The sequence below is a fragment of the Rhinolophus hipposideros genome (genome assembly GCF_964194185.1).
Source record: "Rhinolophus hipposideros genome assembly, chromosome: 8".
In the NCBI taxonomy this organism is placed as follows: domain Eukaryota; kingdom Metazoa; phylum Chordata; class Mammalia; order Chiroptera; family Rhinolophidae; genus Rhinolophus; species Rhinolophus hipposideros.
The window spans coordinates 50,810,142-50,833,573 of NC_138054.1; the positions used below are offsets into that span (position 1 = coordinate 50,810,142).

Here is a 23,432-nt window from a genome sequence, read left to right on the forward strand (position 1 = left end):
TCTGTTGTACAGGAATAGATTGAAGTTTCTCTTCAGTTACCTAACACCAATGGCATCGGTTGCCATTGATTTTAGATGTCATTTACGTTACCTGTCTGGCCCATGTGATATTTGTGCTTTTGACACCTGATCTAACACGTTGCACTTATGATTCTTTCTCTGTCTTTGCTCACGGTATTTCTTCCACCTGGAATATCCACTGTTATTTCTCCAAACCTATTTTTCACAGTATAGTCCAAATGCGATCCTCCCAATAAGCCTCCTTCATCTGACTTGAGGAAGTGACACCTCCTCCCTGAATACACATAAGGAATTTTAGCAATACCTGAGCAATAATTCTCAAGAGAGTGAAGCAACGAAGGGATCAAAATTTCCTTTAGGGACCTACACCAAACTTCCAGAATCACAGTATAGGTCAAGAGGAACAAAACAGGGCATGTAAATGTTTAAAAAGCTTCTCTGATGTTTCTCTTAGGCCACCTGCCCTAGTCGATAACCACTGTTTCTACAGTAATTTGATTCTGTGTTTTCTGTTCTCCACTCAAAAAGAGACTAGCAAAGAATACAACTATATGTTGAGAATTGGTAACAGTGGTTGGTTTTCTCTGAGGAAGAGAACAAGAGGATTGGGATGGGAGAGAAACATTTTTTGCAGTGCATACTTTCATAACTTTTAAATTTAATGTCTCATCCATATGTTACCTATTCGAAAGAAAAAGGAATACAGAATGGCACAGACTTAGAAGCCAGATAACTCTTAATTTGCTTCCTGATTTTGCTATTTACTAGCTGCATATGATCTTAGGAAAGTCACTTTACATGTCTAATCCTCAGTTTCCACATATGAGAAATGGGAAAGAAGCAAGAGCTGCTGACCTATTGAATAGGGCAATTGTGAGAAACATAAAAGAAAATGTATTTAAAGCAAAGAACTGACCCTGGCAACCAAGTGGTAACACTCACTGCAACTGTGAGAGGGCCCAGTATATCCCACTGCCTTAAAAATTGTATTTGCTCATATAGAGTGAGAGGAAACTCACATTTTAATGCTTTCTGGTTCAGAGAGTACAATTTAGGAAGGAAATAAGTGAAACGTGTCAGTCTGTCTTTTCAAACCAGAGACAGGACCTGGTATTTTTGTTTCCCACACCAAGGATATTACTAATGCTCACTCCTGTTACAACTAATGGCCAGAGAAAGGTCACTGGAATGAGCTTAATGCTTCTCCCTCACAGCACTGTGATTATCTTACTAGTAAACACTTGCCAAGAAAGCCGTCCCTAAAAGGGCAAGTCTCCCCAGATGCGGGAAAACTATTCTTGCGTCATGATTAACAGCTTCCTAGAAGCAGTGCGGCTAATGCTCAAGCAACTGTAAATGACTTTCACCTCACTTCCCCCCACAATTCCATCCACCTCCAAAGAAACTGTATTTATTAACAATGGCCCATAATATATGAAGATGCTTCTTGAATCATAGTCCCTTCAAAAGTGGTGGCTATGAGGTGGGAAACCAGAGTAACCATCTAAAGACAACTAGACCCTTAGGAACACCAGGGATAGCCAGGAAACATGATTTTCCTCATCAGAAAGGGGATGGGACAGAGGAAAAACCTACAGCGTTGGTCTCAGATCATGACCCTGCTTAAATCCTTCCACTGGTGTTCCCTGGCACTGAAAAATAAAGGCCAGGCTTACCACCGTGGACCTCAAGGCCCTCTAGTATCTGGTCTGCCTCACACGCCTCATTTAACAACATTCTGCTCTTCACTTAGTTTGACCTAGACTTCCATTCCTCCCACATGCCAGCCCCTTCCACCCCCGTGAGGCTGCCGTACCTGCTGCTCACCTATTTCCCAGCTCACCACACTCTTAGCCTTCAAGCCTGAGTTCAGAAGGCTCTTCATGGCTCTCTCTCTAAAATGGGCCCCCCGTTATGCTCTCATCACCCTGTGTGTTCCTTTACATCACTTCTTACAACCTACAACTATCTCATCAAGTTATTTTTCATTTGTTTATCATCATGCCCCTACACAAGACCAGAATCTAAGCTCTGGGAGACTACATTTTCCATTTTGCTTCCTCTAGGTGGTAGCACAGTGTGTAGCAGAGACTAACAGCTCAGTAACTATTTCAGGAATGAATAAATGCACTCTGAGCTACAACTTGCCTCTGCTATCTAGCTGTCTAATTTGAGGCAAACTTTAGTATCCTCATCTGTGAAATGGGTTTTGGTAGGCTAGTCTCCTTCAATTATTATAGGGAGAAATGAGAAGCAACTGAGTTAACTAACTTCCAATTTTAAGGGGATTTAATTTTTTTTTAATTCATCAAAATAAAGAAATAATCTGTGTACAGTAATAATTAAGAAATCAATGGGGAAAAGTAAATATGCATGATAATGTTATGTGGAAAAAGTATACCTCCCTTCTCTCAAATATATATTACACAAAAGGATAGGTATACCAACTACAAATATGCAAACATATACAGGTAACAACTAAATACGCAAGAAGAGTGCAATTACGGGTTACTCTTTTTCTTCCAAAGCTTTTTGCCACAACTAAATTTCAACTAAATAATTAAATGTTTCATAATAACTTACCAAAATAACTTTTAAAAAGGAGCCTTTCAAGGTCAGAGACTAAAAATACATGAAGCATACAACTGGAAAACAAAACGACCATATAGTGAACAATTCTAATGTACTGGCACTGAGCCTATATTAAGATATCTAGTAAATATGTTTATATTTAATCACCTATGACATAGGTAGTATTGTTCAAACTATGCAGAAGAAAATTTAGGCTACTATTTCACCTCCTAAAGTGTTTTCCCAAATGTCACCTTCTTAATGAGGCCATTCCTGGTCAACTCATCTAAAATTGCAAACTCACACTCTCTTGAATTCCTTATCCATCTTCCCTACCTTCATTTTCTGCATAATATATAGTATTCACCCATACTATGCAACTTACTTATTCCCCCCCACTAAAATATAAGTTCTACAGGGCAGGGATTATTTTCTGCTTGTTCTCTTCTGAAACCCCAGCATCCAATAAAGGTCCTAGCATAGACTAGATATTAAAAAATATTTGATGAGTGAATGAATGACTGATGAATGAATGCACAGTGGAATATACTGGTGAGTTTCTATAAGGTGGTTCTAAAAGTTTCTTCAACTCAAAGCCTTTGCACACCATTATACATTATACAGTGTTATGGTGTGTGCGTGTGTGTATGTGTGTAACATAGAAGTTGATCTGGAGAGATAAACTTGGTGAGACTGGTGGCAAGGAACTAGGGAATAAAGGTGAGAGAGAACACCTTCTGCCTGGAGAAAGACAATGACATGCTGTAAGATGTACACAAAATGTGGTGATTACCCTTTTTTACTTATTATAGAATATGATGATACAGGGTCTTACAGCTTTGAACATGAGAGGACAGATAACTAAAGCTGAACTGCATGATACACTGAGCCAGAGCTATGGCATGTGCTCCCCCAAGGACTTCTCTCGAGTTCTAACATTATGTGGAGAGGGAGGCTAAAAAGCTAATCAGGAAACCTCTGCAGAACAAAGCAAATATTTCAGCAGCCCCAAAATACTGAGCAGTAGAAATGGCATTCTGGTCCCCAAAGGAAGAGGAAACCAACTTGTAAATACACCCAGACTCATGTGGAATAACCTGGAAGGCTATGTCTTTGGAGCAAAGGCAAAGCAGAGATACTCTGAACCTTATCAGAACTGTACCTCTGCTTTGTCTCAGAGACAATTACCATTCCCATCCTGAACTCCTCCACCCCATACACACACGCATGCACGCACACACTCTATCTCCTTATTGGACAGAGATAACATCACCCAAAGCCTTTTGTAGTTGGTATACAAAATGTCTGGCATTCATTCAAATTATGGCATGATGAGAGATACAATCAAATAACTATAATCAGAGAAAACATCAAATGGTAGAAACAATCTAAAGTTGATACAGGTCATGGAATTAATTATTTAAAGTCCTTATAAGCTATGATTAATATGTTCAAGAAAAAGAGAAAAAGATGGCAGGTAGAGATTTTTTTTTAATTGAGAATTCCACCAAAAGAATTATAATCTAAAAAGGAATAAAACAGAAATTTTAGAATAGAAAACTATAAAAACTAAAACAAGGACTCAGCAATAATATGGTAATAACTATGTATGGTATCAGATGGGTACTATACTACTCAGGGGGATCACTTCTTAAATTATATAAATGTCTATTATGCTGTACACCTGAAATTAATATAAAATAATACTGAATGTCAACTGGAATTGACTAATTAAAAAGGGATGGAGAAAGAGAAAGGGGAAGAAGAGGTTCAAACTTCCAGGTATAACACAAATAAGTCCTGCGGATATAATATACAGCATAGGGAATATAGTCAATAATATTGTCATAGCATCGTATGGTGTCAGATGGTTGCTGGATTTACCTGGTGATCACTTCCTGAAGTACATGTATGTTGAATAATTAGGAAAGCTCACCAAGAGCAAAAAGATGTGTCATTAGAGACTAAGGCAAAGATCATCTATACCTTCATACTCCCAATTACCATGTATTGATGCGAAAGATGCTCAATGAAGAAGGCTGATAGGAAAAAAATTGATCCATTTGAAATATGGCATTGGAGGAGAGCTCTAAGATACCCTGGGCCACCAGAAAGATGAACAAATGGGTCGAGCAAATTAAACAAAATATCACTTGAGGCAAAAATGAAAAAAGTGAAGCTGTCCTACTTCAGGGACATCATGAGAAAGAAGGGTTCTTTGGAAAAAAACAATAATGCTGGGAGAAACAGAAGCAGCAGGAAAAGAGGAAAAACAAATATGAGATGGATTGACTCCATATTAGAAGCCATAGGCATGAGTCTACAGGAACTAAGCTGGGCTGTTGAGGACTAAACAGCTCGTAACACACATGTGATAGCAGAGTTTAAGTTGGGCTCAGCTCATATACCCCATATAGCATTATAGGATAATTTTTGAAACTATTCTGACAAGGAAACTTTACCTCTCTCATCATTTGTTGAGAAAGCCACCTAGAAGGCTTCTCTACATTTTAATTACCCTGGCTTTTGATTATCCAGAATAAGAACTATAAAATTAATTTGTAGTGAGAGGACACTAAAAATGTTGGGGAAAGCTGTAAAAGTTACCTTCTGGCATTTTGCCAATAGAAATAAAGCTCTCACTATAAAATTTTTAAGTTCAAGAAAAAAACATTGCCTATACTTGAATGATAAACCACTTTTCTGTCCTTAACCATCTGGACCTGAAGGGTATTTTAAAGTCTGTATTTGTAGTCTTGGTTTTTAGGAAACATTTTAAAAGGCCTTCTTATAATATCTGAAAAGCTAACACGCACTTTGCACAATGTTACTCTGTGTACTACCTTCACGGAGAGCAAAGGAGTCAAACCTGAGTGTTGGCTTCTGGGAAGTGGTACAAGGGACCCCAAGTTCTTCCCAGGCATATCTAACCATCACCTTTCATAAGTGAGAACTCACCACATTTCAAGACAACAGCTAAAACTAATTCTGGAAACTTTAGTTTACAGCACCAATTTAGTTTCTTCAACAAGAACTTAGAGAAAGTTCTTCCAACAACAACAACAAAAAAAAAAAACTGGTTAATATTTTTTAAAATAACGCTCACCTTTGAATATTTCTGTAACTCAGCATCATCTGCAATCTGTGTGTCCAAAGTAACAACCTAAATTTACAAGAAAAAAAAAAATTTCCAATATTTGTAAAAGCATAACTTTATTTCTTCCTGGGTTTCCTGAAAAAAAATCTGTAAAACCTATGTTACATCTGACAGAATGCATCTGACCTGCATTCTAATCTCTTTTCTATTATTTTTGAACTCCATAAGTGTAACATACAATGTAAAATTTCACAGAATATTTGCCTTTTTATAGTTGTTTTCCTCAGCAACCTTTTTCCCTAAATTATTCAAAATTTGAACGTGAAGGTGATGAGAAAATACATATTCTATTTTTAAAAATCCATGATCCCTAAAATTTTAATACAATCCTCCATTATATTGAATCCACAAAAATTTTATTTTTGACAAAACCAAGAGTTTGGTCCTTTTTACTTTCACATTCAAGGCTTGAAACAAAGTTTTCAAGGTCAGTAAAGTCAGACAAGTGTGGAAAAACTGAAGCGTCTGACTTTCCCCAGCAAGCTCAAACCATTTCCCTAGGAGAAATAGCTGGCAAAGACACAGACAGAAAGGTCTGGACTGGTGGGAAGCTCATGGAACCCTTGAAGCATTTAATCCTGGCCTAAAACGAGTCTACGTTTCAGTGGTAGACATTCAGAGGAGTGGATGGCTTGCAAGCAAAATACTTTACTGATGATTTACATCTGTAAGTTGTTAATAAAATATGGCGCATCTGGAGGGAGGAGATAAGTTAAACAATGATCCAACTAAAGCTTTTAAAAGTACTGCACTGCAGAGAAGTAGATTCTGGAAGGACATAAATAAGAAACTTTGGAATACATACATGCAGGCATTCATGCACCTTGCCTGTCTTCTCCTTTCTGCTCCTTTCCCTCAGAACAAGTTACAACTCATAATGAGAAAGGTGCCACCTTAAATTTCCTACTTCAGATTCTGTCCCCTCTTTCTAGCCCCGGTTATTATTTCTCCATGTGATCAGTGAAATTTGGAAGGGTAGTTATAAGGAGGATAAAATTTTAACAAAAAAGAGCCCATCACAAAACTGGCCATTTATAAATACTGATACACCAAATTACTTTGAGTATCAAACCATTAAGTCATTTGCTAGGTGATAGCCTAATGACAAAACAGCATTCAAAATCTATGAAGTAAAGAAGCAGTAGTTCATATGGACTGACATGCAGGTACAAAATTAGCAAGAAGAGAAAAAGTATGACATGTTTTGACTCATCTTAAGGACATTGGAAAATTGCTCACAATAGATGGTGGCTGTACACTCTGAACCAAGAAGAGAAAAAAATCTCCAACCAGTCAAGTACTAATGATAAACATGTGTAAGAAAATGTGAATGACAATAGAAATTTAATAGGATATTTTATTACAAACTCATTTAGTGAACACTATAGAGGCTTTTCTAAGCACAGCTTTCTGCTTTCATGCGGATTCATATGGGGAAATGTAATCAATCCCTTACTCAATGAATCTAATAACAGGTGAAAGGAAATCTAATGGACCACTGGCACCATAAACTTATACCTAACCTAAATTACTTCCTGTTCTACCAAATATATTTGATAATCATTCTTTCATTTTTCTCATAAAACTGTAAGATTCTTTGTGAAACATAGGACTAATATCCACAGCCCTTTCAGTGTACAATAAAACAAACAGATCATAAAAACAATCATAAAAATGCCAGCAATTTTAAGCAGCTGATACAGGTTATAAATTTAAAAAGCAAGCTCTCTCTCTCCTAACATTTTTCTGCCTATTGTCGACTAAAATGGTTTCAGCATGAACTGAGTGTCTGCTAATTGTAACTGAAACGCGTGTGCAGTCCTTAATTGTTCTTATAGCTTAAATGCTTTAAAAAAAATTGATTGATTTAATAGGAAAGAAGAGCAGGGGGGCGGGGGGAATAAAGGCAGGCTGACTACTCTTTGACGCTCCCATTTCTTTAAATTGTGGAGTTAAGGGCTTGACATGAAATGAGACATGAGTGTTTTTTATTCAAAGATTTTAACATACCATTACTTCATAGTCAGGGCCCAAGAGCTTCTCCCATCTGGATTTCAGCTCATTTTCTGGAGAGTCAGGGGCTCTTTCTGGATTAAATAAAAAAGAATGTTGAAGCTACTGTGAGCCAAACACACTTAACTACTAAATTCTTCAATAACAGCAGTTTCAGTAAGTAAAAGGGAAATAAATAAAAAGGAAAATGCATTAACTGAAGTCTGCTAGGTAAAGTAAATCACAGGTGACTCACAAGACTAATGTAAAATGTAAAGACCGGCTGTGACCAAATTATGAAGGAGCTTTTGTTGTTAGAGATATTGAAAAGAGAAGAGGAAATGATGAGTCATAAATGAAATTTGAAATTACATATGGTTTATATGTAAACATCCTGTAGTTTACAAGTAAAATGAATCTGGCTTTATAATATGTTAGGACAAACAAGGATTTAATTTAAATGTTAATCAATTCAAAGTAGTACCTTACATCCACCCACAGGAAAAGTAAAAATTTTCTTTACTGTCAACTAGGCATATTAACACAATCCATTCAGACTTTTCACTTGGGCGAGTATCAAGGCATGTCTGGTTTAATTCAGCCAGTGGGTGCATGAGCTTTAATACAACAGAAACTTTGGTTTTACTTTGGTCTTTTGTGTCTACTTCATTATTATATATTTATGATTTTCTTACTTGAAAGTAATATTGTCCTTTTTGCACAGGTAGGATAATTTTAAAGCGCTAAGACAGATTTTAAGTGTCCCGCCTGTCCTCTATATGCCCTCAGCCAGAAACTTAGTATACAGTTGGTAGTCTGAATAATGCCTACTAGGCAAAAGTCAAAGTGCTAAAACTATAATTTCAACTTATATCTATAGTTGTAGCAGAAACTAACCAAACCTCAACCTTTTTTCTTGAAGTTGAAGAAAAACTTTCAATTTTGTCACATGACTGGACAAGTCACAGAACACTTATCACAACTGCCATAACCATCTGCCTAAAAATCAAACATAACTTGCAATATCAGCTCTTTCAGCATTCAGCATGGTCAGCTCTTCTTGGATGCTTAATTACATAATACATAACTTAATTAATGCATTATAATTTAATATTTAAACTTAATTACATAATAATTAAGTAAAACAGGCATACCTCAGAAATCAGAGACTGACTAAGGAATACTAAAGAATTTAATGACTAGATTTACAAAGAAATAGCCACGAAATAACTATGTGCCAGATTACATTTCAGGGATAACTAACCAAAGATCCTTTTAAAAACAAAATATCATTCATGTGGGCTCTGCACCTTTATGGCTACTCCTGTTAACATTTCCGTAAGAAATTACATTAAGAGTTTTACCATCTTGCCTATTAAATTTCTTCTAGATAGCAGTTTCTTATCTGGTAAGCTAATTTGAACAAAATTTGCAAAGCACTGGTTGAATTGTAAGCTTAAAAACATAATATTTAAAGATGATATTTCATACACATGTATAAAATAATGTTGACACGTCACCCTCAATTCTTTTCCTTATATTTTGCCTCTTAATCATACAATCAAAGCACAGTCATGAATTTCAAAGCACAATCCAAAGGCCTAAGTACCAGAAGAAAGAGATTAACTTATTTCAGCAGCTCAATAAGTCCTGGACTACACAAAATGATCAAAACATGCATAGTACGATGATATTAAATAATTATTCCAATGGCAATGAAGAGGAACAGAATATACCATCCCAAAATATGCCACCTTGACATGTAGATTATTTTCAGCTGAAAGTAACCAAGACCCAACAGACTCGGGAAAAACTTTTACCTCTCCCTTAACTACCTAAAAGATTTTAGATAGGGAGTCTGGCCCAGGAGAGCTGTTACCAGAGAGAACTTTCTTTTATCTGAAAGACCTCTTTGCATGGCAAGACAAACTTCTCCTTACCAAACATGTGCCCCTCTTATGGTCCTGTGACTTACCCTCCTCCCCTTTGAAGCCCCTGTCCCATTCCTTAGCTCAGAATGGCTTATAAGCCTCAACTGCCCGATTTGTCCTTGGATCTCCTATTTTTATGGGGCTTCCACACACACAAAATTTCCTCCTGTTAATCTGTGTTATATCAGTTTAATTATTAGGCCAACCAAAAAACCTGGAAGGGAAGAAGGAAAAAAGTTTTCATCCCTATAGTGCAAAAAAAAAAAAAAAAAAGAGAGAGACAGAGAGAGAGAGCTAACTTCATAGCTGTTAGAATATTTTTGTCTTACTCTCAAGTTAAAGTTACACATACTCATGAAGAAAAATGTAGTGAGGTTGATTCAAAAAGAGAAGATAAAATATTTCTAAAAATATTTCTAACTTCAGAATGTATTTGATTTCCACCTGATAGTTCACTGAAAGTCTACCTGGGTTCCCTGGAATTTAAACAGCAAAGACTAACTGCAATTTACTTAGGTCAAAAAGAACAAGGTATATTTCCAAATTATAGGGAAGTTTTTAACCGGAATGAGGGGTTTCTCCTTCCTTCAGGCCATTCTTTCCCGAGAGAAGATAATCAAAGCCAAAAGGCAAAATTTCTCTGGAACACGAATGGTGTTAAGTATTCCATTTCATTCAATTGGCAAGGCGCTCCTGAGCACCTCTGTGCAGGGGATTGTGTGACACTGTTACTCAGTATGCTGGCAGAACAGTCAACTATAGTAGCTGAGGTATCCAAGTACAAAGTGAAAAAAACCAAGCTGCACATCAATTAAAAAGTAAAGGATAAGTTTATAGCTACCCAGGGATTTGATGAAACATTTCAAAAAGTATACATTATTAATTTTTATGGTGAAATGAAATACTGTTACATGTATGCACATAAGCTATATAGCTATAGCCATATCAATAATATACAAGCTAAAGTATGCAGTAATTAAAAATGCTGACAAGATTGAAAAAAAAGTCGTAACGTTAATAAAAAGGCATTCAAAATTAGTACAAAGATTAAACAACAATATGCTTGACCCCCAACTGCCACAAGTGTTATGATGTTGATATTAAGAATACCCTCACGTCTCTAACACTTCTCACATTATATTAACTGTAAAGAGAAAAAAACGGTTAACAAGTGAGGAAGTCAAATTACTTTGACTGTTTTGAATTGAATGCTTTGTGCCTACCCAGTTTTTCTAAGGCTTGTATGTTGTCATTTTTTAGATTATCCCTTCTATCTTCAGTTGCCTTATCTTCACCATCCAAATTAGTTTCTGTTTTCACTGCTCCAGTTAGAAAGAGGGCTGGTGCTTTCGGTGGTTCTATAACAGTTCCTAAAATAAAAATTGTTAACTTGAATAATTAGCAGCTAAAGACCATATTAAAGCGAGCTTACTCCACTCCTGCTCTTCTGTTTCACAACCTCATGACAAACATCTCAAGCAACTGTCATATATGATTCCTTTATTTAAAATCCCATGTGTGTATAACCAATCAATTCCTTAAAAAATTAATTTGTCGGCAGTACTGAAAAGAATAAGGAACGAGGCAGTGGGAAGAGAAAAGCAAGGTAAAGTCGATGACAGCGGTACATGCTTTTCAATGTAACCTGGGAAAAGGAAAAGAACACTAGGGACTTAATGCTCTTGCTGCTGTGCTGGGTAGAATGAGACATGCAGACTAAACTGGTTGCTGTGGGCTCTCCTAGGCTCTGGCACAACATCATAATGAGTATAACAAACAATCTATATAGGTAACCTTATGAATTGGAATGAAAATGGAGAGAATTTGCCTGGTTGCAGAGATCCCTCCCTTAGCTAAATTGAGCTAAGTAAAGCAATAGGATATCCAAAACTTTCAATCTTAAGCATTCAAATCACTATGAATCTCTTAAACATAAGAAAGGTTGAATAAGAATCATTTTAGTTTTAAATAATCACACATCACTTATGAAAAGTATTCTTACAGAAAATATTTAACCTGAATCTAAGTAAGGCTTTAGATCTAGCTTCTAGGAAACAGTGCGTAGAGAAACAAGTTAAATGATACCACAAGGAAACTATCAAATTTAGAAACGTAGCATTCTAGTGACAAATGAACTAATCCCTTCACAAATTTATGCCATGGGGGCATGGGTGGGGGATTCTTCTTGATTAAGAAACCAGAGAAAGAAAGCAATGTGTTATTAGATCTTGAATTTATGGGGTTGGGGGTGGGAATGGTGGGAAGAGAAGCTATAAAAGACATTTAGGCGCAATTGGGAAAATTTAAGTATGTATTGGGTATTTGAGTATTTGATATTAGAGAATGACTATTAATTTTCTTTGGTGTGATAAAGATATTATGTTCATCTAAAAATATATCCTTCTTTTTAGAAGCTACAGATAGAAGTGTGTAGGGCTAAAGTGTCATGATGTCTACTACTCACTCTGAAAAGGTTCAGGAAAAACAAAACATAGATGAAGCAAATAGGGCAAAATAATAACTGCTAAATCTAAACGGTAGATATTTGGTATATTTTTTATCAATTTTTCATAATAAAAGTTTGAAAACTATAACCAGTTAAAAGTTCCTATAATCGTAACATGAGATTTTAAACCACACATGGGATTTTTTAGATTATTAATGCATTAATACACACTAAACACACAGCGCAGTACTAGCAAAACAAATGCTGGCCAGAAGTCGCTAGTGTCACTGGGGAGAAAAGCTCCACACCAGAGTGTATAGTACAAAGCGGTATAATGATGTGATTGTACGCTGCAAATAGTATACAAATACGTACACAAGAAAGTATACACAGGGGATACAAAGAGGAGGAGTTTAGAGGAGAAAAAATAAGGCTTAGAATGGTAGAGAAAGGTATTGTGTAAGAGCGGGAAGCTGTGCGGTTTATTTGTGTGGTTTATTTCTGTGAAACAAACTTAAATGCTGATTGTGTGGAAGGCACACAAAGGTGTGGGTGGCAAAGGCATAACCACTGCCCTACATTACAGTGGCCACAGATTAACTAGATAAGTACAATGGAGACTAATAAATGTTACAGGTGAGTGCTCTTCAAAGGGTGTTAGTGAAACACAGGAAGGACATCCAAACCACGGAGGAAGAGGTGCAGGTTTAGAGTCAAAACTTATCCCAGTACAAATTCAAAATGTAGACATGCCCAATAAAGAATTGCTAATTCACAGATGACATACTTCATTTGATATAGCAGACTGAAAGCCAAGGGCTCTATCAGAGCTATTAAAACCATTATATTGATATAAATATTTATGTAAACCTTTTAAGGTCAACATAGCATTTGTACAATTTGTACTATTTAGGCAATTTCGAATTTCATACATACAATGCAGTTGACAGGGCATCTGTCTTTCAGCAACAAAATTTCCATCATCAGATAAAAGTTAAAAAGTTCCAATGTAAATAACAAATCAATATCAGTTGAAAGCAAAGGCTTCCAGGATTATTTTATCTTCAGAGGAAGGGGAAAAAATGTATTCATCTTCTGATAAATTCTAATGGAATTCTTACTTACAGTTATATAACTAGTCATTCATTTTAAATTGAATATGTGTCCCCACAACTGTCAAATTTTGTTGATCTATACATTTCTAAGTTGATAATTAAAAACTGACATGCACACAATTATGTTTTTGTTCCGTAATGAAAATCTACTATTCTTATAATGAAAATAATAAACATTATTTTACAAATAAAAATGTTCTTGATAGAAATCCATGTTTTACTTTCTCTTGCTATATATTTCAAAAGGTAAATCTAGAGACATTAGAATCAAATATATCACTGGAAGTAAAATGAAACCTGAATTTTGCAAAATGTCAAAGCATTAGATGAATGAAAGCTACTGGAACAAGAGGTGTCAAAACTTTATTATTCAAATGTAAGTAATAAATGAAATCTGGAAGCTTTCTGAGAAAATGATTTCCATCTCCATTTAGAGAAGCTATCAGAGCTTATTACGTGTCAGGGTTCACGTTCTAACATTTGGACTGGCACATTATAATAGGCAAAGGAAACTCTTCTTCCATGCACAAATGAGCTGATTCATTTCCCTATCACTGCATTACACAAGGTGGGCAGTTTTGCCTTCCCAGACTCACAGAGCAACTTCCATAAATGAGCTATTCTTCCAAACCCAGACTACATGGTGGGGAGAAGGACAGTGGAATCCACTACCTCTGTCGGAAGGCTGTTCAAGTGGAGAAGCTGACGAGGATGTCTTCCTTCGAACTAGGGTCAGGTGGACCACTTGCCCTGTATTTCGTAACACTTCAACAACGTCCTGGTTGGCAAAACCCTGAATATTCACACCATCGACCTAAAACACATTAAACAGAGGCTTCAAGTTACGTATTATTTTAAATTCTGGCAAGGCAGAATAAAATTAGGCAATTCATTTTATTCCAAAAATAATTTGTATTAGACCTAAGAAAGCATTTGCATAAGGACGCAAAATTAGTAGTAAAACACCCTGACAAACTTCCTGAGAAACCAGAAAGCAAATGCAAATTTGTACCCCTAAGTCACACATTTTCATTTACAGCCTGAGAGAAGCAGAGGGTCTAACTCTTTGATGCTGTTCAAATTCAAAGTGCCACAAAAGATGGCATACTGTTTTACATAGTTCTCAAGATGCATGAATAGAAGTCATTGCTATCAAAATTGAAGAGGTCATGCAATACGTCATCCCTCTACTATATCAGTATGTGATATTTTTCAGAAGAAACACACTGATCTCCCTCAATTAGGACTTCTAGTGCTCTGGAAACGTATGTGCAAGAAAGGTATTTACTAATCTAAGTCAAGCCCAATTCCATATTTCTCAAGTCCATCAGGACCAAAAGACCTCCTCTCTCAATCTTCTTCCAGCGAGACAAACCGTTACTTTTGCTCTCCCCATAATACTTTCCCCACAGCGTCCACTGATATTGCAGATCTGCAAACTCTGCAAATCACAAGACATTTTCTAACCCAATAACGTAACAGCCAAGAGTCATGAAAGGTGTTTCCTTAGATGGACTTGAAGGACGATTCAAATTACACAAACAAAAATGTTTTTATGTAAATCACTGAAATAAATGTGTGATACTCATATATGAGTGTGTGTGTGTATGCTTCAAAATTATTATTAAAATAAATTGTAAATTTAATTTTCTACTAAATAGAGGAAAGACCAATCTGAATTGATAAAGGTAATTATTACAGTCTCAAATATATAAAATCTCTCAACTTTGTACGTACTTAAAATTACTGTTAGTACAAAAACTACTTTCACAAAGAAACAAAAAGATCTGATAAATGGCCTATTAATTTTACTTCAAAAATGAGTTAAAGAATACAAAGAGTTATTTGGAAGCATTTTCTAGAATGCTAGAGCACCTTTCAAATATATATGTATGTATATTAAAATATATATAGGTACATACTATTTCTTCCTACCAATATAGTCAGTGACTCCATTTTTCAGATAGTAGAAAAAAAATTAAATTTAAGGCTCATAAGAGTCCAAATTAATGAGATTTCACTGTACTAACAAACTTAATTTTTAAAACATTATGATACTATATTAAGCCATTCCCCTCTCATACATATTATAATAAAGATAACTTTTTTCCCCAACTTGATTCAATTCTAAAACAGAAGGCAGTTACTTACAGCAACTATTTTGTCATTCACTTGAATCTGGCCATTGTGGTACGCAGCACTGCCAGGTATTATATTTTTCACATAAATCCCTGAAGCTTCCCCTAAGAAGTGCACAAAACACGGGAAAAGGAAGAAAGTTCTAATTAGGCCTTGATTGCAAAATTCCTATCAAGAGGTTAATTAGCTAAAGGAGCTGTCTGGAGGCTTGATAAATAGTATTTTGAACACAAGCAGAGAAATTGATGGATTATTTCAAACTGTCACCATCAGAAGTGACCCGAATTTGAAATGATTTGAGTGATGACTATTTCTGGAAGAATAATCGGTAACAGAACCTTGACGAAATGTAATCCAATGTAAACTGGAATTCAAAAAGCCCAGGTTAAGTTTTACCCTCTACTCTTGGTTTATCACCCTTCTCATCATTGATTTCATCATTTTTCACCAATACTACGACAAGAGTCTCCTACAAGGTCTTTCTGACTATATTTAGTTCACTCTTCACGTTAGCTTCCCCAAATACAGAAAAAAGACAAGTACATACAGTCAAAAAAACTAAAACAATCTCAGCAACATGAAATAATCTTTATATTATAAAATAAAATATTTAAACAGAAAAATGGCTGTATAAAAATTACAACTATATAAAAAGTATGCGTGGCTACAGGCAAGGACTAGAAGGGAAATAGGAAAATGAAAAACCATAGCTCTGAATGGTTTTATATTTTTATTTTTTAATATCAAATGAACTTAAAACATAGTCTGTAGAAGAAAATGAAACATAATGGATTCTCATCACCTACCTAACGAAATGTAAATTTCATAGAATCACACATAAGGGCCGCCATAATCTGCGCCAAACTTCCTTTTTGCATTTCGTCCCTCCAACAAGACAACACTTGAGAAACATAAGACTCCTGATATTCCACCAAAATGAGAAGTATTTTCTTGATTTTATCCTTTTTCTTATTTCATTTTTTTCTGCCAATCTCACCCTTCTATCAAAATCTTTCTCTTTTCCCATGCCTAGTACAAATGCCTCTTTCTTTGTAAATTCTCCATTTCCTTCTGTCAAACTGAGTTTCTCATCTGCCATAGGATGATAATTTGCTTGCATCTCTGCTAAAAGACGTATTTCATTTATCCTTGAAGTTGAGTTATTTACGTTTGTCTTCCTGAATAGACTTTCTGATATTCATTTTTCTATTCCCTCCAAAACTAAGCAAAGTCACTGCTCAAAAGTTCCAATGAGTGGAAGAAAGCAAAAATTATTTTGAAAGACTACTTGTTAACAAGTATACTGAGTTTTAAAATATCCTAGTTTTGGGATTCATCACTGCCCATCACTCCAGTTCCCAAAAACTTCTTTTGAGGGTAAAAAGTGAAATGGTTTCTTTATTCAGTAATATAAACATTACATTTTATTGATTTTCTATCAATCAGCTATTCACTTTAATTTTACTTTGCATGTATATTGTTAGGTTTGCAAGGACACCTTGGAAACTTCATATAAAGGTCCATAAGCCATCAGTTTAGGCAGTAAGTCATGAGCTCTCCAAGCAGACAGCATATTAAGAGCTACTCAATATAGTTTCTTTTTTCAACATTATTATACAATCTATACTTAGCACATTTGGAAGTCATTTAAATTCTCAACCTAAAAAAAGTGGCACTTAGAAAAAAGCTAAAGGTTTGAAAACAGTTATTTCATTAAGCTAAAATAGCATAAGGTGGTCTGACATGAATTTCTTTCAGGACTTTGAATACATTAGCACTTTTAATCTTTCCACCTGCTGTAAGTATACAAAATAATTTTTTTTTAAAAATTAACTCTAATCTTGCTATTTTTTAAAAAACTAAAAAAAGTCATAACTCTGAATTTTCATGTTACTAGCAAATACTTGAGAAAAGGTTTATTTTTCCTTACTCTAATGAATTTCTTATAATAATAGAGTAACTCTTACAGTGAAAGTTACCAAAGCTTTGCATGTAGAAGTTGAGGGAGAATTATTATGTAGAGATACTTGGGCCATGTATTTATTCTTACAATGTATTTCCTTTATGTGAAAGGAGAATAATTCCAATTAAAGTATTTGCTTTATCTTATTTTTTTGTAATTAAACATAATAGTAGTATTTTTTGACATTCACAATATGAACTAACTATATGCATTAATCATTTTATTTTATTACATGTAAAATGACATAATATGTAATAGTCACACTACTCAAAATATATCAGTCTTAGAAACAAGAGGAGATAAAATTCAATGTTATACACTGAGTTGAATAATTAAATTCTGTTGTTAATGACTATCAAGCCAGCTATAAAATTACTGAGACAAAAACGTGTGATATTGTGATTTATAAGATGTTGGTCTTCATCCACAGTTCTGGCTCGTAGCTCCCAAAACCCTTGGAATTTCCTAACCATTGCAAGTGATGTCAGTCTTTTTGTTATCTTAATGAGGTGACTTGTGGAAAGCACCTAAAGATGAGGGCTGGTTGCCAGAAGAACCAACCCTATGATTAGAGGTTTGGAACCTTCAGTCCCAAACTGAAAGAGAAGAGGGGCTGGAAATTGAGTTCTATTACCAAGGGCCAGTGACTTTGTCAATCATGACTGTGTAAAAAAACCACCGTAAAAACCCAGGAGGACCTTTTTCAGAGAGCTTTCCCACTCGGGAAACAGAATGCTTCCAGGTGCCACCATGTGGAGCCCCAAGCTCCACAAGGACAGAAACTCCTTCATTCGGGGACCTTGTCCTATGTATCTCTTCATCTGGCTTTTGATATGTACCTTTTAATGTCCTTTGTAATAAACTGGTCATCTAGTTAGTAAATGGGTTTTCTTAAGTTCTGTGAGTTGTTGTAGCAAATTAATTGAACTCAAGGAGGGGGTCACGGGAACCTCTGATTCAGAGCCAGTTGGTCAGAAGTACAGGTAGTAGCCTGGGCTTGCAAATGGTGTCTAAAGTTGGGGAGCAGTCTTCTGGGACTGAGCCCTTTACCTGTGAAATCTGATTCTATCTTCGGGTAGACAGTGCCAAAACTGAGTCAAATTGTCAAGACACCCTGCTGATGTCTGAGAATTTCTGGTTGGTATTGAGTCTGGGAACACTTTTTAAACTGTGATTTTCTAATTACTGAAAAGTAACTGGTTGCTAATGCAGATTCATGGTTTTATTGCTCAACATTTAAATTAAAATCTGCAGATATTTAATTTTATTGTCTAGGAAGCTTAACACCCTTAACAATTATTTCCAAATGTAAAGTAGAAATAATTCATTTACCTGTATGAGCAGTTCCAACATAGCCAACAATTCTAATCCCCAGACTCTGTCCATCTTTTTTAACGAGCTCAACATCGTAAGTTTCAAAAAGAGTAGAATTATCCTAAAAGGGAAAAATAATTTTATTATATATAATGTTTAGTTACATAACTGTGTATACATAGTCAATTTGTGCGTGGATTGTCAAGTATTTTCTTCACAGCTATGCCAGGCAGAATTTTAAGATGGTCCCCTGGTGCTATTACTATGTTTATATCACATTACGTGGTAAAAAGATTATCTAGGTGAGCCTAATCTAATCAGGTACCCTTCAAAAGCAAGAAGTTTTCTCCTGCTGATGGCAGAAAGGGAAGTGAAAAAGATTTGAAGCCTGACTAGATTTGTGGTTTGAAGATGAAGTGGGACATGTCAGAGGGAATACAGAGCCCTTACAGAGTTGAAAGATGTCTCTTAGCTGATAGCCGGCAGAGAGACGTGAGCCCTACAACTGCAAGGAACTGTATTCTGCCAAAAATCTGAATGAGTTTGGAAATGGATTGTCCCAGATTAAGGCCAACATCTTGATTTTGACTTTGTAAAAATCTAAGCAGAGAGCCCAGCCAAGCCACCCCGACTTCTGACCCACGGAATCATGAATTAACAAATGGTTATTGTTTCAAGCCCTGAATTTGTAGTAATTTATTACACAACAGAAAGCCAATACAGCCATGTACAAGAAAACCTCAGGATTAATTTCCATCTGAAAGAATTAAATGTAAAGAAAAACTTTTAAAAAATGGTAAGGCTAATTGTGATAATTATTGTGAGCAAAAAATATTGACCTAAAACTTATTTTCATTATTTGTCTTGTAATTTAAAATATTTTTGTAAAAGAGTAAAGTGACTAAAAATATAATACATTGCTTTCAATTCCAATCATTAACAACAGAAAGTAAACAACTGATTGCATCAAATTCTCACTTAACACATAGCAACACTGGTCCCTCACCACAAAGTAAAAGGCTCAAGAGAACTAGAGTAATGGAGGCAAAAAGAAAAAAAAAATGATTGCAACTAATTTGGAGAAGAAAAGAAAAATGATTCCAATATCTCAGATGGAAAACTTCCACTCGTGTGGTCCCAAGTAAAGAAAAGCAAATAACTTTACAGAAGACACCAAATGGGCCCTCAGATAAAAAAGAAAGGTGGCTTTCCATCCCCTTTTCACCATAATCATTTTTCTTTTCCCTTCCTCCTGGCCCCTCCTTTTAAAAATTATTTCTTTCGTCATATTATCTCTTGATTCAAAGCCTGTGAGATAGTTGGAAAGAGCTTGGAATGGACCAGAACGATCTGAGTTCAAATCCCAGATCTGTAGCCTACTCTTTATATGACTTCTATTTAACACGCTATTTGGACTTCAGTTTCCTCATCTATTAAATGGATGATAAGACCTATCTTGCAGAATTCTTGTGAGGAATCCAGATGACTTGGACAATTCCAGGTGCTTGATGACAATTAATAATTATTATTATTATATAACTATAATGAGTATTATTGATCATAATATTATTATTATTAATATCTATTCCCTTTGGCAATCTGTTCCTACAAGTGACAACTCTCATGCATTAATCAGTTTTCACAGTTTCCGACGCACCATCTGGATGTCTTTTTTAATACAATAGAAATGGCAAGTATTACTGTGTTTCCCCAAAAATAAGACCTAGCCGGACCATCAGCTCTAATGCATCTTTTGGAGCAAAAATTAATGTAAGATCCAGTCGTATTTTACTATAATATAAGACAGGGTCTTATATAACATAATATAATATAATGTAATGTAACGTAACATAATATAATACCCAGTCTTATTTTACTATAAGACAAGGTATAATATAATATAATATTAGTATAATGTAACAGTATAATATAATATAGTATAATATAATATAGTATAATATAACATAATATAACCAGGTCTTATATTAATTTTTGCTCCAAAAGATGCATTAGAGCTGATTGTCCAGCTAGGTCTTATTATCGGGGAAACATGGTATTATTTTTCCAATTTATATATAAGTAGTGGAGGCTCAGGGAGGTTGAATGACTTAACCTTGACAAACAGCAAAAAGGAAAATCAAACTTGTCTAATGTCTCCCAATTGGGCTCTGCCGTTGCTTCACTGGTGAACACTGAGACAATACGCACGCCAATGGGGCACTTCAAGTTGAAGGCATTTCTACTCTTGCAGTGTTATCACACCCAGTATTTGATTGAAGATGAGAGAATAATTTGTATACTCACACAACTAGGGCTCCCGCTGGGCACAGCAGGCATGGCAACAGGTAAGGCTGTAGGTGTAGGAGGGGTCACAGAAATTTCACCAACTGGGTCTCTTGCAACAAGCATCCTGACTGAATTCCCACAGTTCCTCAGCACTTGCGCAACTTGCTCACTGGTCATTCCCTGCACATTTGTGCCACCAATCTTCAAGATGTGATCCCCTGTCTGGAGTCTTCCATCCTTTAATCCAAGGGAGGAAAGATTATTATGAGAAATCAATGATATAACTTTACTAGTTAACAATTCATCAGACTTTGAGTTGTAGCAGAATGACTGTCAAAGAAGCCACCTAAAAATACTGAATAAAATATATTTTTAATGAATGGCTGACTTGACAACAGAAAAAGGGAAGTGCCTGTAAAACAAAAAAAGATGGGGGATTGGAAAGGGGGAAAGTTCAAAAGGAGAAGAATCACCAGAATTCTAAAACAGGCATTGGCTTGAGCGTATCACTTCATGCCTGACAGCCTAGAGCCAGGGTATTCATAGCACTTACACAAGGAAGAGATCAGAATGCCCAGAGCCTCAAGAAGGGAAGGAGGTCAGATCAGAAGCCTCCAGTATAAATGAGAACTCTGAATGCCAATAAGCTCAGTGGCACAGTTGAGGAACAACAAGATGTCAGTGTGTCTGGAAGAGAATAAGCAAAGAGGAGAGTAGTCCAAGAGATGGTAGCATTCATTAATGGGGTCAGCAGGGCAGAGTATTTGCTGAGTGAGTAGGAAGGGAAGTCACTGGAGGTTTTTGAGAAGAGGAATGACATCTGACTTACTTTTAATAAGATCACCCAAGTCTCTGTGCTGAAAATAGACTACAGTAGAAGAAACAATAGTTGGTAAAGCAATAATCTAAAAAGAGATAATAATAGCTTGGACTAGGTTAGCAGCTGGGTGTTGAGAAGAGGGATTCTAGATGTATTTTTAATTGTCAACAGGCTCTACTGATAGCTTCTACACGAGGTGGAAGAGGGGGAAAGGAATCAGAACTGCAGATTTTTAGCCTAAGCAACTGGAAAGATAGAGTTGATATTAACAGAGATAAAGAACATGACAGTGGAACAGATGGGTGGGAGTAGAAATCAGTTCAGTTCTACAGATGTCCAGTCGGAGATGCCCACTAGACATGAAAGTGGAGATACCAGATCTGCAGCTGGATACACAAATCTGGAGTTCACAAGAGAAACCCAGACTGCGTATTTAAATTTGGGAGCATTAGCATATAGAAAGTATTTAAAGTCATGATTCTGGATGAATTTAGAGAAGAGATATGTAATGTTCTATTTCTTAAGCTGGTGATATGTGCATAGGTGATTATTGTTTTATTATTATTTATAATGTGCAAAAATATTACACATACTTTTATACGTATGTATGTTTCATACACAGAAAAGCTGAGAACATAATTTATCAAAAAGTAAATCAGTTCAGCAGGTTTATCATTTCCATTCTATCTTCACTTGTGAAATTTCTGAAACAGCTTATCCAGCTACATTTCGACCAAATTTGTTTTATCAGCAATTTTGAATTCTCTTTACTTATCTTGACTACAATATACCACAGATACTAGAACGTAAACACAGCTGGTTACAAAAACATTACACCTGCAGAGCGCTTTACAGGTTGAAAATCACTTTTAATATGTATATCATCTCATTCAGGAAAGGACAACTTTAAAATGAGAAAAACTGAGATTCAAAAAGTTAACTGACTTGAGCAAGATCACAAAGCTAATAGGCAGCAGAACCAAAGTTCCACCCGAGCTGTCCCACTGAAGATTTGTTCGCACTCAGTCATGTCTTATACTTTAATATCTCCAGACGAATATTAGTAGATAGTAAATTTACTGTTTTCTCCAAGAAACTGCCAATAACTGTCCAGAAGCTTAAACACAATGAAGATGAAAAACAGATATTTTGCAAATGAGAAAGGACAGCCTAAGCCTGGAGCAATGACCACTGGACTAGTTCTAAGCTTCATATTCCTGGCTCCAGGAGGCACCATCTATAAGTTATAGATGAAATTCAGAAGAAAAAAGTATTTAAAAAAACCCACTTAAGACTAAAAAAGTCTATTCCCCATCCTTACTTTTCTCCAATTTTGCAGAAATCTAAATAAAGAAAGGAACGTGTTAAATCAAAATAATGAGCAGAAAGCTATGTGCTTTGTTGTGAATTCTGCAGAAGGAGCTAGAAGCAACTGTAAGTGGAGAGAAACAGGGAAACAGAAATGCAACTCAATTCAGGAAATTTGGAAAGACTTAGAGAAAAGAAATAAATGCATAGATGAAAGTTATTACGGGGAAAGGAATAAAGAATTGCTGGATTTCTACTTTAAGCACCGATAATTTGATATTCTATTATGACCAATGCAACAAACTTGAAATAAAACAACTATTTAAGAAAAAGCCAGTGATCATGATGAAAAATAAGGGTAAAACTGCC

The 23,432-nt window shown here is 35.6% G+C and overlaps 1 protein-coding gene across 5 annotated transcripts in view; it reads right to left on the minus strand.

The window, feature by feature from the left end:
- Nucleotides 1-23,432, minus strand: part of PATJ (PATJ crumbs cell polarity complex component) — a 299,142-nt gene that overhangs the window by 244,590 nt on the left and 31,120 nt on the right. For all 5 annotated transcript variants that reach the window (XM_081055925.1, XM_081055924.1, XM_081055921.1 and 2 more), the window contains exons 8-14: nucleotides 20,954-21,172; nucleotides 18,668-18,770; nucleotides 15,385-15,476; nucleotides 13,906-14,047; nucleotides 10,896-11,042; nucleotides 7,760-7,836; nucleotides 5,699-5,755 (exon numbers count right to left, since the gene is read on the minus strand). In XM_081055925.1, coding sequence (XP_080912051.1) covers nucleotides 5,699-5,755; nucleotides 7,760-7,836; nucleotides 10,896-11,042; nucleotides 13,906-14,047; nucleotides 15,385-15,476; nucleotides 18,668-18,770; nucleotides 20,954-21,172 — 837 coding nt within the window. The remainder of the gene's footprint in view (nucleotides 1-5,698; nucleotides 5,756-7,759; nucleotides 7,837-10,895; nucleotides 11,043-13,905; nucleotides 14,048-15,384; nucleotides 15,477-18,667; nucleotides 18,771-20,953; nucleotides 21,173-23,432) is intronic.